The sequence below is a fragment of the Gigantopelta aegis genome, chromosome 2 (genome assembly GCF_016097555.1).
Source record: "Gigantopelta aegis isolate Gae_Host chromosome 2, Gae_host_genome, whole genome shotgun sequence".
NCBI classification, from domain to species: domain Eukaryota; kingdom Metazoa; phylum Mollusca; class Gastropoda; order Neomphalida; family Peltospiridae; genus Gigantopelta; species Gigantopelta aegis.
This window is the reverse complement of record NC_054700.1, coordinates 46,943,497-46,959,349: the sequence shown is the minus strand read 5'-3', so window position 1 is coordinate 46,959,349 and position 15,853 is coordinate 46,943,497. Positions and strand designations below refer to the sequence as shown.

The following is a 15,853-nucleotide window of genomic DNA, read 5'->3' as shown; positions in this document are numbered from 1 at the left end:
CAGGACAGGCATGCGCTACAACAGCTTGTTCTAAATGTGCATGTTAAACAACCAGCCCAGTCCAGACTGTATTAAAAGATAGAAAAAAAACACGACCGGTCTCGGTGGCGTCGTGGTAAGCCCTCGGACATAGGCTCGTAGGTACTGGGTTCGCAGCCCGGTACGGCTCAATGAGTAAGTGTAACTTCACTACACCCTCTTCTCTCACTAAACAATTAATAACTAACCCATTGTTATGGACAGTCAGCCCAGATAGCTGAGGTGTGTGACCAGGACAGCGTGCTTGAGCCTTAATTGGAGATAAGCACGAAATGATAAAAAAAAAAAAAAACCCACCCGTCCCGTAGTTGCCCACTAACGATGTCAGAGTTCAAATTCGGGATGAGCGTGACTGAACCTACTTTTGAATATGGGCACGTAAAAAAGAGTTCCCATACCCGTAAAACAAGGTAAAAAATCAACATCCGTCTAGTGCTTGTTTCATTTATTTATTTTATTATTCAAGCTATTTTTTTTTTTTATTGAATAATAATAATTTCTTTGATAAATTAATTAGAACATAACATTAAAAATAATTATAACTCTACCAATCTCTAAAAAGCAACATGTTTAAAATAACTGTATCACTCTGTAACTAACATGTTTAAAATAACTGTATCACTCTGTAACTAACATGTTTAAAATAACTGTATCACTATAACTAACATGTTTAAAATAACTGTCTCACTCTATAACTAACATGTTTAAATAACTATATCACTCTATAACTAACATGTTTAAAATAACTGTATCACACTATAACTAACATGTTTAAAATAACTGTATCACTCTATAACTAACATGTTTAAAATAACTGTATCACTCTATAACTAACATGTTTAAAATAACTGTATCACTCTATAACTAACATGTTTAAAATAACTGTCTCACTCTATATGCTTTAAAAACGTCGTATCAGTCTTTACATGTAACATATTTAAAACAACTGTACCTGGGTAAGTCTGTAAGTAACATGTTAAAAATAACTGAACTAGTATCCATAAATAACGTATTTAAAATAACAGCATCAGTCTATATAAGTATTGTGTTTAAGATAACTTTCTTTGTGTATCTGCTGATTCAACCACGTTTAGGGGGAGAGAGAGAGAGAGAGAGAGAGAGAGAGAGAGAGAGAGAGAGAGAGAGAGAGAGAGAGAGAGAGAGAGAGAGAGAGAGAGGAAGAGACAGGGAAGAAGAGGAGAAAGAGATTGAGAGAGAGAGAGAGAGAGAGAGAGAGAGAGAGAGAGAGAGAGAGAGAGAGAGAGAGAGCTGTACAATTCTCTATAGATAACATGTTTTAAAGGATCATGTTTGTGTATTGACAGATCTGAGGGTGTCTGGAGAGATCCACCAACAAGGGAAATGTGTCTGCGAGCGTCCATCACTCTCTGGCTCCTGTTGGAAGTACACCTCATCTCCCACTGGATCAGTGTGGCCACAGAGTTTAGTAAGTTCTTCAGAATTCAATCAGCCAAATTCCAGTACAAACATCTATAGACTCATCTGACTAGCTTTAACGTTTGTCCTGTAAATCTGAATGACAAGGGGGCATGCTAGTCGGTAGAACATTCGCCTGAGTTGTCAGTTGGGGGACCCATTATCTAATTGCCCCCCCCCCTCCCCTCCCGCCCCCCGATCCAACAAATACCTCGCAACTGCAATACAGTGTATTTTAAAGGAACTAGAACGGCATCTATCTCAATCGGTAGAGGGCTTCTCTGAGGTGTTTGGAGCGGAGGATCGAATCCTCTTGGTTGTCCCATTCTCAGATTAGGTTTTTTCCCCAGTCCCAACCAGTGCCCCACGGTTGGAATATTAAAGGCTGTTTAAAGCTCGTGATAATTAAAAAAAAATTCACTAGGAACAAAAACATGATACGAAATGGAAATTCGTTTGAAATTTGAATGGATTGCGGACTTGAGAAAGAGATATGGGGGCGGGATTTATCTCAGTCGGTAGAGTGCTCGTCTGACGTCACTGGATTCGTAGGAGTGCCTCGTGATTGCTTAAATCAAAAGCCGTGGTATGTGTGGTCCTGTCTGTAGGTAAATTGCATAGAAATAACCCCTTGCTGCTAATGACAAAATGTAGAGGGCTTCTTCTGAAGTTTGTGTATAAATTAGCAAAAGCTTCACATCCAGTAACCGGTGATTAATTAATTAATCAATGTGTTTTAGTGGTGTCGTTAAACAAAACAAACTTTACCTTTATAAAAACGACACTGCCACTAAAATCGCTAAAGTTTTAAACTAGTTTTGGTTTTAGTTTGGTTTTTATATTTTCTGTCTGCCAGGGTACAACGCTCTGCAACAGACGACGATGCTTGTGTTATCTCTCAAGTGATCGGAATACAATTTCTTATGCATTGCAAAACATTGATTCCGGGGGATATCCGACTCGAGCTTGTAATATGAATTCCCGTCATCTGTAAAAGATAATAAAACGACAAATCGTGTTAGACGAAGACATTTAAAGGACAGGAGATCAGCTATTTGACGTTCAACACCAGAGTTGGAGGGACGAAGAGTCGTCTCGCTCCCAGAAATGAATTATTCTTCCCAGTCAAACGCACTGCAACTCATCGTATCAGCGAGGCCGTCGTTTAGATAATACTACTACGACAATTTAATGGTTTTCCGTAATTGAAAACTTCTTGTCTCGGAATTGATCGACTATAGAACGATATTAATATCGACGCCTTGTTTTAATTTCGCTGAAGTTGTGTTGTTTCGTGGTATCAAATATGTATACATATGACTGAGAGAGTTACACGAGCATGCTTTGCAATATTGTTCGGCAGATCAGGTTTTTGGTTTCGACTCACGTCCCAACGAGTGCTCAACAACTGGTATATCAAAAACCGCAGTATTTGCTGCCCTGTGTTTATGAAATTACTAATTACCAAACTGTTATAAGGCAAACAGACTCTTACTAAGATACAGCAGTAAATAATATATCAAAAACCGTTGTATTTGCTGCCCTGTGTATATGAAATTACTAATTACCAGCCTCTTATGAGACAAACAGACTAAGATATAGCAACAAATAATGTATCAAAAACCGTTGTATTTCCTGCCCTGTGTATAGGCAATTGCTAATAAAAGATCCAGAATTTGCTACGGCAACCAACCTCTTATTAGACAACGAAAGGAAAATCTTACTGAGATACATCAACAAATAATATATAACAAATATTAGTATTTGCTACTCTGTGTATAGGAAATTGCTAATAAACAATCCAGAATTTGCTTAAGGCAACCAACCTCTTATCAGACAAAGAAATTCTTACTGAGATACAGCAGCAACTAATATATCAAAAACCGTTGTATTAGCTGCCCTGTGTATAGGAAATTGCTAATAAACAATCCAGAATTTGCTTAAGGCAACCAACCTCTTATCAGACAACGAAATTCTTACTGAGATACAGCAGCAACTAATATATCAAAAACCGTTGTATTAGCTGCCCTGTGTATAGGAAATTGCTAATAAACCATCCAGAATTTGCTTAAGGCAACCAACCTCTTATCAGACAACGAAATTCTTACTGAGATACAGCAGCAACTAATATATCAAAAACCGTTGTATTAGCTGCCCTGTGTATAGGAAATTGCTAATAAAAGATCCAGAATTTGCTACGGCAACCAACCTCTTATTAGACAACGAAAGGAAAATCTTACTGAGATACATCAACAAATAATATATAACAATTCTTAGTATTTGCTACTCTGTGTATAGGAAATTGCTAATAAACAATCCAGAATTTGCTTAAGGCAACCAACCTCTTATCAGACAAAGAAATTCTTACTGAGATACAGCAGCAACTAATATATCAAAAACCGTTGTATTAGCTGCCCTGTGTATAGGAAATTGCTAATAAACAATCCAGAATTTGCTTAAGGCAACCAACCTCTTATCAGACAACGAAATTCTTACTGAGATACAGCAGCAACTAATATATCAAAAACCGTTGTATTAGCTGCCCTGTGTATAGGAAATTGCTAATAAACAATCCAGAATTTGCTTAAGGCAACCAACCTCTTATCAGACAACAAAATTCTTACTGAGATACAGCAGCAACTAATATATCAAAAACCGTTGTATTAGCTGCCCTGTGTATAGGAAATTGCTAATAAACAATCCAGAATTTGCTTAAGGCAACCAACCTCTTATCAGACAACGAAATTCTTACTGAGATACAGCAGCAACTAATATATCAAAAACCGTTGTATTAGCTGCCCTGTGTATAGGAAATTGCTAATAAACAATCCAGAATTTGCTTAAGGCAACCAACCTCTTATCAGACAACGAAATTCTTACTGAGATACAGCAACTAATATATCAAAAACCGTTGTATTAGCTGCCCTGTGTATAGGAAATTGCTAATAAACAATCCAGAATTTGCTTAAGGCAACCAACCTCTTATCAGACAACGAAATTCTTACTGAGATACAGCAGCAACTAATATATCAAAAACCGTTGTATTAGCTGCCCTGTGTATAGGAAATTGCTAATAAACAATCCAGAATTTGCTTAAGGCAACCAACCTCTTATCAGACAACGAAATTCTTACTGAGATACAGCAGCAACTAATATATCAAAAACCGTTGTATTAGCTGCCCTGTGTATAGGAAATTGCTAATAAACAATCCAGAATTTGCTTAAGGCAACCAACCTCTTATCAGACAACGAAATTCTTACTGAGATACAGCAGCAACTAATATATCAATAACCGTTGTATTAGCTGCCCTGTGTATAGGAAATTGCTAATAAACAATCCAGAATTTGCTTAAGGCAACCAACCTCTTATTAGACAACGAAAATCTTACTGAGATACAGCAGTAAATAATATATCAAACCCCTTAGAGTCTGCTGCCCTGTGTATGAGAAACCGTTATAAAAAGGGATCCTAGAACTTGCTTAGGCAACCAGCCTCTTATTAAGACATGGCAGCAAATTGTATATCAAAAACCTTAGTATTTGCTGCCTCGTGTATAGAAACTTTCTTATAAAAAATCCCAATACTTGCTTAGGCAACCAATTCCAAACTCTTACGAAGACATGAAACTGTCACTTGAGATATTACATTGTGTTATACCAGAGTTATATTGAACACAAACGTTTAATGTACATAATAATCAGCCATAAAGTAACACTAATGATAAAATTCATGTTTACAGTTTGTTTCAGTGTTACAGGTATGGTTACTATTTGTAACTACTAACTATCGTTATTTGAAATATATTTATTTCATAATTGTACTGCAAACCTTTATTTTATCATAACGTTTACCAACTTAGGTGTTTTGGGGGGCCTAACGCATGTTACACACAGATCAAATTTGTTTCTTAGTTTCGGTTTGGAGATGGACATTGTGTTAACATGTTCAATGCTTGATCCGTTAATAGTGATCCTGTTTATACGTGTAAATTATGTTTATTGTTATCATCATTTATCCCGATGTCACTCTGTTTTAAAGGGACTGTCCTGAGTTTACAGCCATAGTAAGATGTTTCCAACTAACAGAGTGTTTTTGGTGGCGACTAAAATTACATATTAAAGGAACAGACCCTAGTTTTTAAACACTAGGGCATATTTTTCACCTAAACTCTAGTTTCAACCCGTAAAAATGGACACTAAATTTGGTTAATTTTTAAACCTGTAACAAATTTGGATACAACAGAGTGTAAAAAGAGTCTGTGACGTTGAAATACCCTTTAAAATAGACTAAAACGCGACTCCATAAACGCTACTTCTCAGACGTACGTGCGTTTTTAAAAATATGAAAAATGCATTTTGTAGAAATTAGAAACACCAGGATGACCAGAAACACTTCGGTTGTACGGAAATGGATTATCTAAACAATAAAATATAAGTAATGTTTGATTTCATTGATTATAAACGGCTCTAATAGTGAAAACTGTGCCTTAGTGTTTAAAAATTAGGGTCTGTCGCTTTAAATACATTTTCTTGTTCAGAATACCAGTGTCTGTATATCCAGTTTGTTCGTGCTCGTGTGCTACTGTTTTCAACAGTCAGTTTTATTTTACCTCGTAGTATATGGATTTTTTTCGTACGTACGTAGGTACGAAATTATTATTTTTTTTTTTTTATCCCACTGCACCCTTCCTTTCTCTCCTTTGAATTCTATCTCATGTCTTCTCAACCTGGCAGCTACTGCCATCTTTCAACTTCTTTTGCTGTCCACGTGCCACATCCCATTCATTGTCTCTCCAACCGTGACATGAGCTTGTCTCGTGTGGCTATCTGTGCCACAGACCTGCCAGTTTACATCAGCGCTAACTTCGAAGTGTGTTCAGTGGTGACTTGTGACATTGTTAAGAAGCACTTGTAACCACTATACTAACTATACTCCCCTACTATCGGCTGTAGGTACGAATTATTTGATTATTTGGAAGTAAACTCCAGTTAATGCTAAAACAAATTAGGACGACAACAAACAACGGCCTCGGAGGCGCAGTGGTTAAGCCACGGACATCAGGCTGGTAGGTACTGGGTTCGCAGTCCGGTACCTGCTCCAACCCGAGTTCTTAAGGGCTCAATGGGTAGGTGTAAGACCACTTCACCCTCTTCTCTCTCACTATCCACTAACCAACTAACAACTAATTTACTGTCATGGACAGTCAACCCAGATAGCTGAGGTGTGTTTCCAGGACAGCGTGTTTGAACCGAAATTGGATGTAAACACGAAAATAAATTTTTATACAGATGTTGATATTCTAAGAATTAAAATATACTAAACTGGTATAACTAAACCAGTTTAAAATGTAAGCATGACTGCGATCTTTTCACTATGCCGGTATAGTTAAAGCTGTATAGCTAAAACAGTTCGGCATGTGGTTTAGTTAAAACTGATATAACTGATTTAAATATAAATGTGAACGCAGACTGTTTTAGTTAAACTAGTGTACGGTTGATGTGAGAATGACAGAATAAGCAGTAAGCGCGTTAGCAACGACCTAACAGATTCGTAGTCCATTGCTGTTTTATGTCTTGAGCAAATGCGGATGACTACACTTTCACCTTATACCGGAATGGTATAACTATTACACGAGTGAACGCTCGTCATTTCCAATCAAAAAAGTTTTAGCTAAACCAGTATAGTTAAACCAGGTTAATTTAAGTAAGTGTGAACACATCTTATACATTCCAAACACCAATCCCAGAACTGTAGGCAACTTATTTGTGTCGATATCAATCATTCGAATAGACACTTCTCCAGACTGTATAGCAGAAGGATACGTAATGGTGTCACACTGACATAGTGCCCTGTATATACACTGATTTTGATTTGCAGTGCACAATTTCTAAACAGGCCAATGTGCGTACATATGTGTGCGTGCATGTGTGTTGGGAGAGAGGGAGAGAGGGAGAGAGAGAGAGAGAGAGGGGGGGGGGAGATATTGATTGATTGCTTGATTGATTGGAAGAGAGACAAACATATTGGTGAGCAAACAGGCCTGCAGGAATCGAGGTCAGAGGTGAGGGACAGAGAGGAATATGCTCCCTATTTGAGGCCCAAAACATTAACTTCTTTGTCTTATAGTACACGTATTTACACACACACACACACACACACACACACACACACACACACACACAAAACACACAAAACACCCTCATATTTTGGCGTCTGCCTCCCTCTTCACATTACCATAGTTTGATACTCAATGGCTGCTGGGGTGTCGTTAATCATTCATTCATTCATTCATTCATCCATTCATCCATTCATGTATTTATTCGTTCATTCATTCCCTCTTCACATAATAGAAAGAGAAGTGAGAGACAAAATGCAAACAAACGCAGACGACGAAACACCCCCTCTCACCCCCCCCCCCCCCCCATACCTGTTCTTATTTGAACCATTGCCCCAGGGACCGACACACCGCAATATGATATCTGCGATTTGATTTTCCTACAACAACTATAGGGCTTGGTGTAAATGCGAGAGCGCTTGGAAGCAGAATTAGCCCTAATTGTCTGCGTCCAGCTAATATGTGATTCACCGAGCGAGCGACATCCAAGTCGGCCCCAGCCGTGATTAGAGCGCCAACCACAGTTTATTTCCATCTGAGAACCTCATCTCAATATATCTCCAATATTTGGATTTCCCAGGAATAAGAAAAATAATCATGTAGAAGAAAGATTGGAATTGTTGTATTAAAGCTCTGGCGTATTTACATTTAGAAGTGTCTTTATGTGAACGATTCATTTATCTGTAACAAAAATAATATAATTAATCGCTAATGTAACTAATTAAAGTTTAGAGAATTTAAATTTTACCATTTGACACACGTCTCGTTTTGGATGATAGTGGGTTTTTGAAAACATTTTGTTTTTACAAATATATCCTATTGGATGGTCAGAATGCTTGGCCATTTAGAACTATTTAAAGTTTGTTTTGTTTAACGACACAACTAGTGCACATTGATTTATTAATCATCGGCTATTGAATGACAAATATGTTTTTAATTTTTGACACAAAGGAAATCCGCTATATTTCCCATTAGCAAGGGACTCCACATACCACGGCGTTTGATGTACCAGTCGTGTGACACTGGATGAGATGGGGGGGGGGGGGGGGGGGGGGCCTCATCACGAATGTAAACATTTCTTTTCGAAAATATGGGGAAATATAGGAGTTTATCCAAACACATTTCTAGGTAAATATGCATCCACAAATAAACTTTGACCAGCGATCAGATCTGAAGTTATTAATATTTCAGACACAATCACCACCCTTCTCTGTGTTGTTACTATTTATAGCAGCTTAATGTAGGTCAAATTAGGAAACAGGTCTCCATTAAACATTTATATAAAATATAAAAGTGTCTTTCCAGTTGTTTCTTCAATGACTGCATGTATGTTGGTCTGTGTAGTATTCAAATGTGTCGATATTTTCTAGTTATTTTTATATTTTTAACTGGATGGTAACATGTGTGCATACATGTGTGCACTTGACATAGATTAGTATACATACCGTTACATAAAAGTGTTGTATATTGGTAAATTTGATATATACTTTCACAATATTTTGCTTCAATCTCTTCATACATGCCAATGTTATAGCCATTTAACGTGGATTTATTTATATCAAAACTGTACACACACACATACACACACACACACACACACACACGCACACACACACACATACATATATATATATATATATATATATATATATATATATACTAATATGTGTCAAGTGCCTGTGGTGCGTGTGATAGGTGTTCAGTGGGAACTGGGAACATATCTGCGAAATTAGACGATACTCTAGGTTTCAGTTTTGTGATCAAGTAAGTCAGTTACCAAGGGCTGAACTTGGTATTTCTCTTGATAAAGCGATTTTTGTTTTAAATAGAACGTTATGTGACAATACTTGCGTGCAAATAATGGGAGCGTTCGCCCTACAATGCAGTAAGAGCAGTACCAAATACATTTAAAAGAAAAGTGTGTTTGTTTTGTGTTAGTTCACCATGTTTTACACACTTAATGATATATTAATATATATACACATGTGTACATACAGTTGAATCCCGTTTGCTCTCTACCCCCCCCCCCCCCCGTCTCTCTCTCTCTCTCTCTCTCTCTCTCTCTCTCTCTCTCTCCCTCTCTCTCGCTCTCTCTCTCGCTCTCTCTCTCTCTCTCTCTCTCTCTCTCTCTCTCTCTCTCTCTCTCTCTCTCTCTCTCTCTCTCTCTCTCTCTCTCTCTCTCTGTATGTATGTATGTACTGATGTATGAATATCTATATATTGTATGTATGTCGAGGTTGACTGTTACATACATAGATATTAACGCCTCTGGCCTAACAAACTGTCCCATGCCGTTTCTGGGACTCGAACCTGTGGCACCGAATCGCCCGCAAATTGCGAGACTAACTCATGTATGTATGTATGTATGTATGTATGTATGTATATTAGCTAGCATATCCAGTGTAATCACAGTATGTGATATTTTTCAGATCACATACTTTCAGAATTTGATATCTTTGCAAATTAGATGTAGACGTGTATTAAGGTGACACTCTATAATTGACGTATGCATTCATAGTCATCAAACAGAAACATTTCAATAGCAAGACTTCACTGAAAACCGTCCAGCATTCTGAAAACAAAAAAACGTTAAGCACTAGTTTATTTTTATGTAAGAATATCCATAATGACGTCATTCAGGTTTGACGTCATTTCCATTCAAAAAGACACCACGTCTCTTATTCTTACGTCATTTGAATATTGCGTAATGGCTAACTGGAATTAAAGTTGCTTAGGTAACAGTATACAGTTAATTCCTTTGTGCGCGCAAAGAGTTCGCTTGTCTGTTTTGCACAGTTCCATTTTTGAAGCTTAGTGATAGCCAAGGAGTTATTTTTAAAAAAATGACAATTGCTTTGTCACCAGCAGTGCGAAAGGTTTAGCTGTAACGAGGCTTGGTATTCATACACCAGGTTTTCCATGTGACAAAAGTGGGGCGTGATAATTTTGGGTAATTTTCAAACAAGCTCATTTTGTGAAAAATTTAATATATAAACTTTTATTCAAATGAGGCTTTTTGTAAGGTTTGATGAGCAGAATTTCTATAAATATATGTGTGATATCCGCTAAATCCCGCTTGGGTGGGGTTTGTATTTGTGAACATTGCCAAAAATACACCCAAAAGCATGCAGTTAGGACACACTACGATGAAAGTTACACAAACATTTAACTAAAAATATTTTAAATAAGTCCTTTTTATAATTATGACCCTTTTCGTTGTTTCTTTGAGACTAAAAATACCTGCATCTTTCTATATTTTTAAACCATAGGTGGGCATTTATGATGCTATAGGCTAGTATGCATATATCTCTGCTGAAGATTCACAAATAACTATGGTCTTCTACCTTATACAGTTTATAAACACACGTTACATTTTCAGTGCAATCAAAGTATGTGAGATGTTTCAGATCACATACTTTAAGAATTTGATAGCTTTGCACATTAGATGTAAATTAACCAAGGTCACGACACTAGGTTTATTGACATTTAAGCAAACGTACTAGGGTTACACTCCATAACTGACGTATGCATTCATAATCAATATATAAAACATTTCAATACGAAATTTACACTGAAAGCTGTCCAGCGTTCAGAAAACAATAAACTGGTTTATTTTGATGTAAGGACACCCAAAATGACGTCATTCGAATTTGACGTCAGTTCCATTCAAAAAGACACCGAGCCACATATTCTTACATCATTTGAATATATCTACAAATGGCTGACTGGAATTAAAGTTTACAAAAACACGTTGTATTAAGCTTGAGATTATATGATAGAGTATTACCCTCGTGTTTTTTGGTATCGTCAATATCATATATTAGGAATAGCAAGTTGGTTATTCTCTTTATTACCCATTGTCAATTTTAACTAATTTTTAATGTAAACATTCCTCTGCAGTCTACAACAAAGCCATCAGCCATTACGTGATATAATCTTACGCGTATTGCATGACATAATGTGAGTGACGTCATAGCATAACGGCTTTCTTTTTACAGCCAACTGTTTACAGTACAAAATAATACGACTGTAATTGCATTAGAATTTTTTTATTTTATATACTACTAAAGCCGCTGTTTATGAAAATATACCATTTCATGTTTACGAAACAAATGAGTCAATTTTTTTTCTGTAAATCTTTGTAGATCGTATAACGTATGTGCAATCTGACTCATGAATAGAAACATTATATGAATGAAAGTGAAGTTCCGGCCATGGCAAGTAACCAACCAAACGTGATTTTTAAGCCAGCCAGTCAGTGGCTGTAGAAGCAATATGTGCAGAGATCGAAAAACATATTACTCCGTATATTTGAGCCCATGTTGGTAATATATAAATAAATAAATAAATAAATAAATAAATATATATACATACATACATACATACATACATACATACATACATACGTGTGTGTGTGTGTGTGTGTGTGTGTGTGTGTGTGTGTGTGTGTGAATAACCATTAAATTTGAATTTTTGTTATACTAAAGCTATATGCAAAAATAATACATTGTAACGCAAACGAATTTTATTTTCAGAAGACAATAAACACAAATTTTGCAACCCGTCCCACCCTTACAGTTAGTCGGTATATATGTATTTTATAATTATTTTAAAATAATAAAGTTTAAGACATCGGACTTAGGCTAGTAGGTACTGGGTTCGCATCTCAGTACCGGCTCCCACCCAGAACGAGTTTTAACTATTCAATGGGTATATGTAAAGTCTGTGACCACTAACAACTAACAACTAACCCACTGTCCTGGACAGACAGCCCAGTTAGCTGGAGTGTGCGCACGAAAATAAGTATCAATCAATCAATCAGCCAATCAATCAATCAATCAGTCAATCAATCAATCAATCAATAGCAAACTAGCATATCGTTGCAATGTGAAAGATATCTAATTTGATATAAAAATGTATGTCGTCGATTTGTAATTTACGTTGGAAATGGAAATGGCATTTTTCTTGTTTTCTATATAATTTATCAATCGATCTCTGGCTTATAAATAATATAATATATGTTATTAAACAGTGGTTCAATATTCATTCTACATCTAATACTTTAAAAAAAAAAAAAAAAAATATTTAATGACGCACTCAACACATTTTATTTACGGTTATATGGCGTCAGACATATGGTTAAGGACCGCACAGATATTGAGAAAGGAAACCTGCTGTCGCCACTTCATGGACTACTCTTTTCGATTAACAGCAAGGAATCTTTTATATGCACTATCCCACAGATAGGGTAGTACATACCACGGCCTTTGATATACCAGTCGTGGTGCATTGGCTGGAACGAGAAATGGCCCAATGGAAAGAGTGGATCCATAGAAAAGGCGTATGTTATTAAACGGCTGTTAATATATATTTATTACACATTTGATAATCCATATTTATCAATTTATCAATATCACTTGAGGATGTAAATGTATGGGGTGTTTTGTGTCCTATTCTATGTAATTAAAAATAAAAGTTTGGCTTGTGCACCCCGAGTTCAGATATTGTTCCTACGGGCATGCGAATATACAGCAATGGCGGATCCAGAAAATCCATTGGGGGTGGGGGTGGGGGTGGGGGGCAATGACATGAGGCGGAATGCCAAGGTAACTTTGGGGGAGGTTTGGAGGGGGGTGAAAATTAATATATAATAAAATTATAACTGTCGCACATCCTCAAGTCCGATGACTTAAACCGCTATACTGCCGAAGTCGGTAAAAAAGAAGAGTTTAAAAGTTGTTGTTTTTTTTGTTTGTTTTTTTAACAACACCCCTAAAGCATATTGATATATTAATCATTGGCTAGTGGATGTCAAACACTGGTTAATTCTGTCATGCGGTCTTCAAAAAAAACCCCGCTACCTTGTTCCATTAGCAGCAAGTGATCGTTTATATGCATTTTCCCCATGAGACAGGATAGCCCATACCACGGCTTTTGATATACCAATCATGGGGGGGGGGGGGGGCAATAAACAAAACAAAAACGCCTAACAAACAAAAAAACTAACATTCTCACCCCTACCCCCAACCCCCAAATTAAAAAATATCTATATCAGAGAATGAGTCCACTAATGGGGTTCGATCCCACGATCCAAGCACATAAGCCGAACGCTCTACTGACTAGCGCTAACTGTTTCTTGATGTTTACGTATGGATGAGGAAATGAGGAAACAGAAGAAGATGCAAGACTACGAACGTCAAAACACTTTAATGCTCATGCCGGCATCTATAATTCTTTAGTAAAATCAATGTGAATTAAGAGAGAAAAATTGCATGGTTGACCGTTTGGCTTGTTAGCGGCGCTTTGGAAGCCCCAGGCGCCCGTTCAGTTGTTCCACTCCAAAGTGCATGTGTGCAAATCACACACTTTGATGACACATCAGCGCTCTTTTCAATGTGGCCAAAGTACGTGTGTTTTATTCTTGATTACAGGCGAAGTGCCGACTGGCTACGGAATCAACTTTGAGTTGCCTTGTTTATTCCTTTCTTCTTCTTTTTTCTCTTTTACAAAAAAAAAGAAAGAAAAAGAACAGACAGATGAATATCAAACATTGATTTTGATTTTTAGCGGGAACAAACTGGATATGGAAATAGTACCTAGTTGATTATTTTGTTTTTCTGTTAACGCAAACTGAATCTCACATTTCTAAATAGTTTGTCCATTAACTAACTAAATCTCACATTTCTATCCAGTCTGTTAACTTACTGAATCTCACATTTCTACCCAGTCTATTAACTCTTAACTGAATCTCACATTTCTACCAGTCTATTAACTCTAACTGAATCTCACATTTCTACCCAGTCTATTAACTAATCTCACATTTCTACCCAGTCTGTTAACTCTAACTGAATCTCACATTTCTACCCAATCTATTAACTTTGTTAACTGAATCTCATATTTCTACCCAGTGTATTAACTCTAATTGAATCTCACATTTCTACCCAGTCTATTAATTCTAAATGAATCTCACATTTCTACCCAGTCTGTTAACTTACTGAATCTCACATTTTTACCAGTCTACTGACTCTAACTGAATCTCACATTTCTACCTAGTCTGTTAACTCTAACTGAATCTCACATTTCTACCCAGTCTACTGACTCTAACCGAATCTCACATTTCTCCATAGTTTCTCCATTAACGTTTACTTGTCTCACACGTCTGCAGTAAAAGATCAGAGCACACTGATGTAGGGTATTTTAGCAGCTAGACAAAACAGCCGCTTTCAAACTACAATGCACATTTTTATGTGTTTTGTTTTTAAGTGGGGAGGGGAAGGTATAGTCTTGGATATGCAATAGCGTAATATTTTTCTAATAAAATCTATCACCCGAATATCATGGGAACATGATTGCGCACAATCAAACTATAAAATGTGAGAGGTGATTATCACATCATGTACTAATTACAACTATATAATAATATGTAACAGTCCATTATCACGCTGATAACAATTTTTATTACCCATATGGGCTAAAATATACGGGGTAATATTTTTTCGATCTCTGCACAGTGTGCAGATTGCTTCTACAGCCACTGATTGGCTGGCTTAAAAATCACGACGTTTGGTTGGTTGCTTGCCATGACCGGAACTTCACTTTCATTCATATAATGTTTCCATTCATGAGTCAGATTACACATACGTTATACGATCTACACAGATTTACAACAAGAAAATGGACTCATTTGTTTCGTAAACATGAAATGGTATATTTTCATAAGCAGCAGCTTTAGTAATATATAAAAATTATTATTTTCAAATGCAAATACAGTTGTATTATTTTGTACTGTAAACATTTGGCTGTATAAAGAACGTCGTTAATGCTATGACGTCACTTACATTACGTCATGTAATGCGCGTAAGATTATATGACGTAATGGCTGATGGCTTTGTTGTAGACTGCAGAGGAATTTTTACATTAAAAATCAGTTAAAATTGACAATGGGTAATAAAGAGAATAACCAACTCGCTACGAGGAGTTACGAATTATCTGTCCCTCGTAAATGAATGTTGTAAAACCCTCGCCAAAGGCTCGGGTTTACAACATTCATTCACTCGGGACAGATAATTCGTAATTCCTCGTAGCTCGTTAGTTATTCTCTAAATAAGCACCGGGTATATCATAAAAATAATAAATAGAGATTATTATACGAGCTTGTGTGTCGTACTGATTTTACGAAACGAGTGTCAGGATTATTGTATTGCCCGAGCGACAGCGAGGGTAATACATGAATCCTGACATGAGTTTCGTAAAATCAGTAC

The 15,853-nt window shown here is 36.7% G+C and overlaps 1 protein-coding gene across 1 annotated transcript in view; it reads left to right on the top strand.

Moving 5' to 3' along the window:
• Positions 1-360: 360 nt before the first annotated feature.
• The window catches only part of LOC121388750 (limbic system-associated membrane protein-like), a 28,725-nt gene continuing 13,232 nt past the window's right edge, over positions 361-15,853 (top strand). Inside the window, exons 1-2 of the mRNA XM_041520244.1 lie at positions 361-449; positions 1,365-1,486. Coding sequence (XP_041376178.1) covers positions 361-449; positions 1,365-1,486 — 211 coding nt within the window. The remainder of the gene's footprint in view (positions 450-1,364; positions 1,487-15,853) is intronic.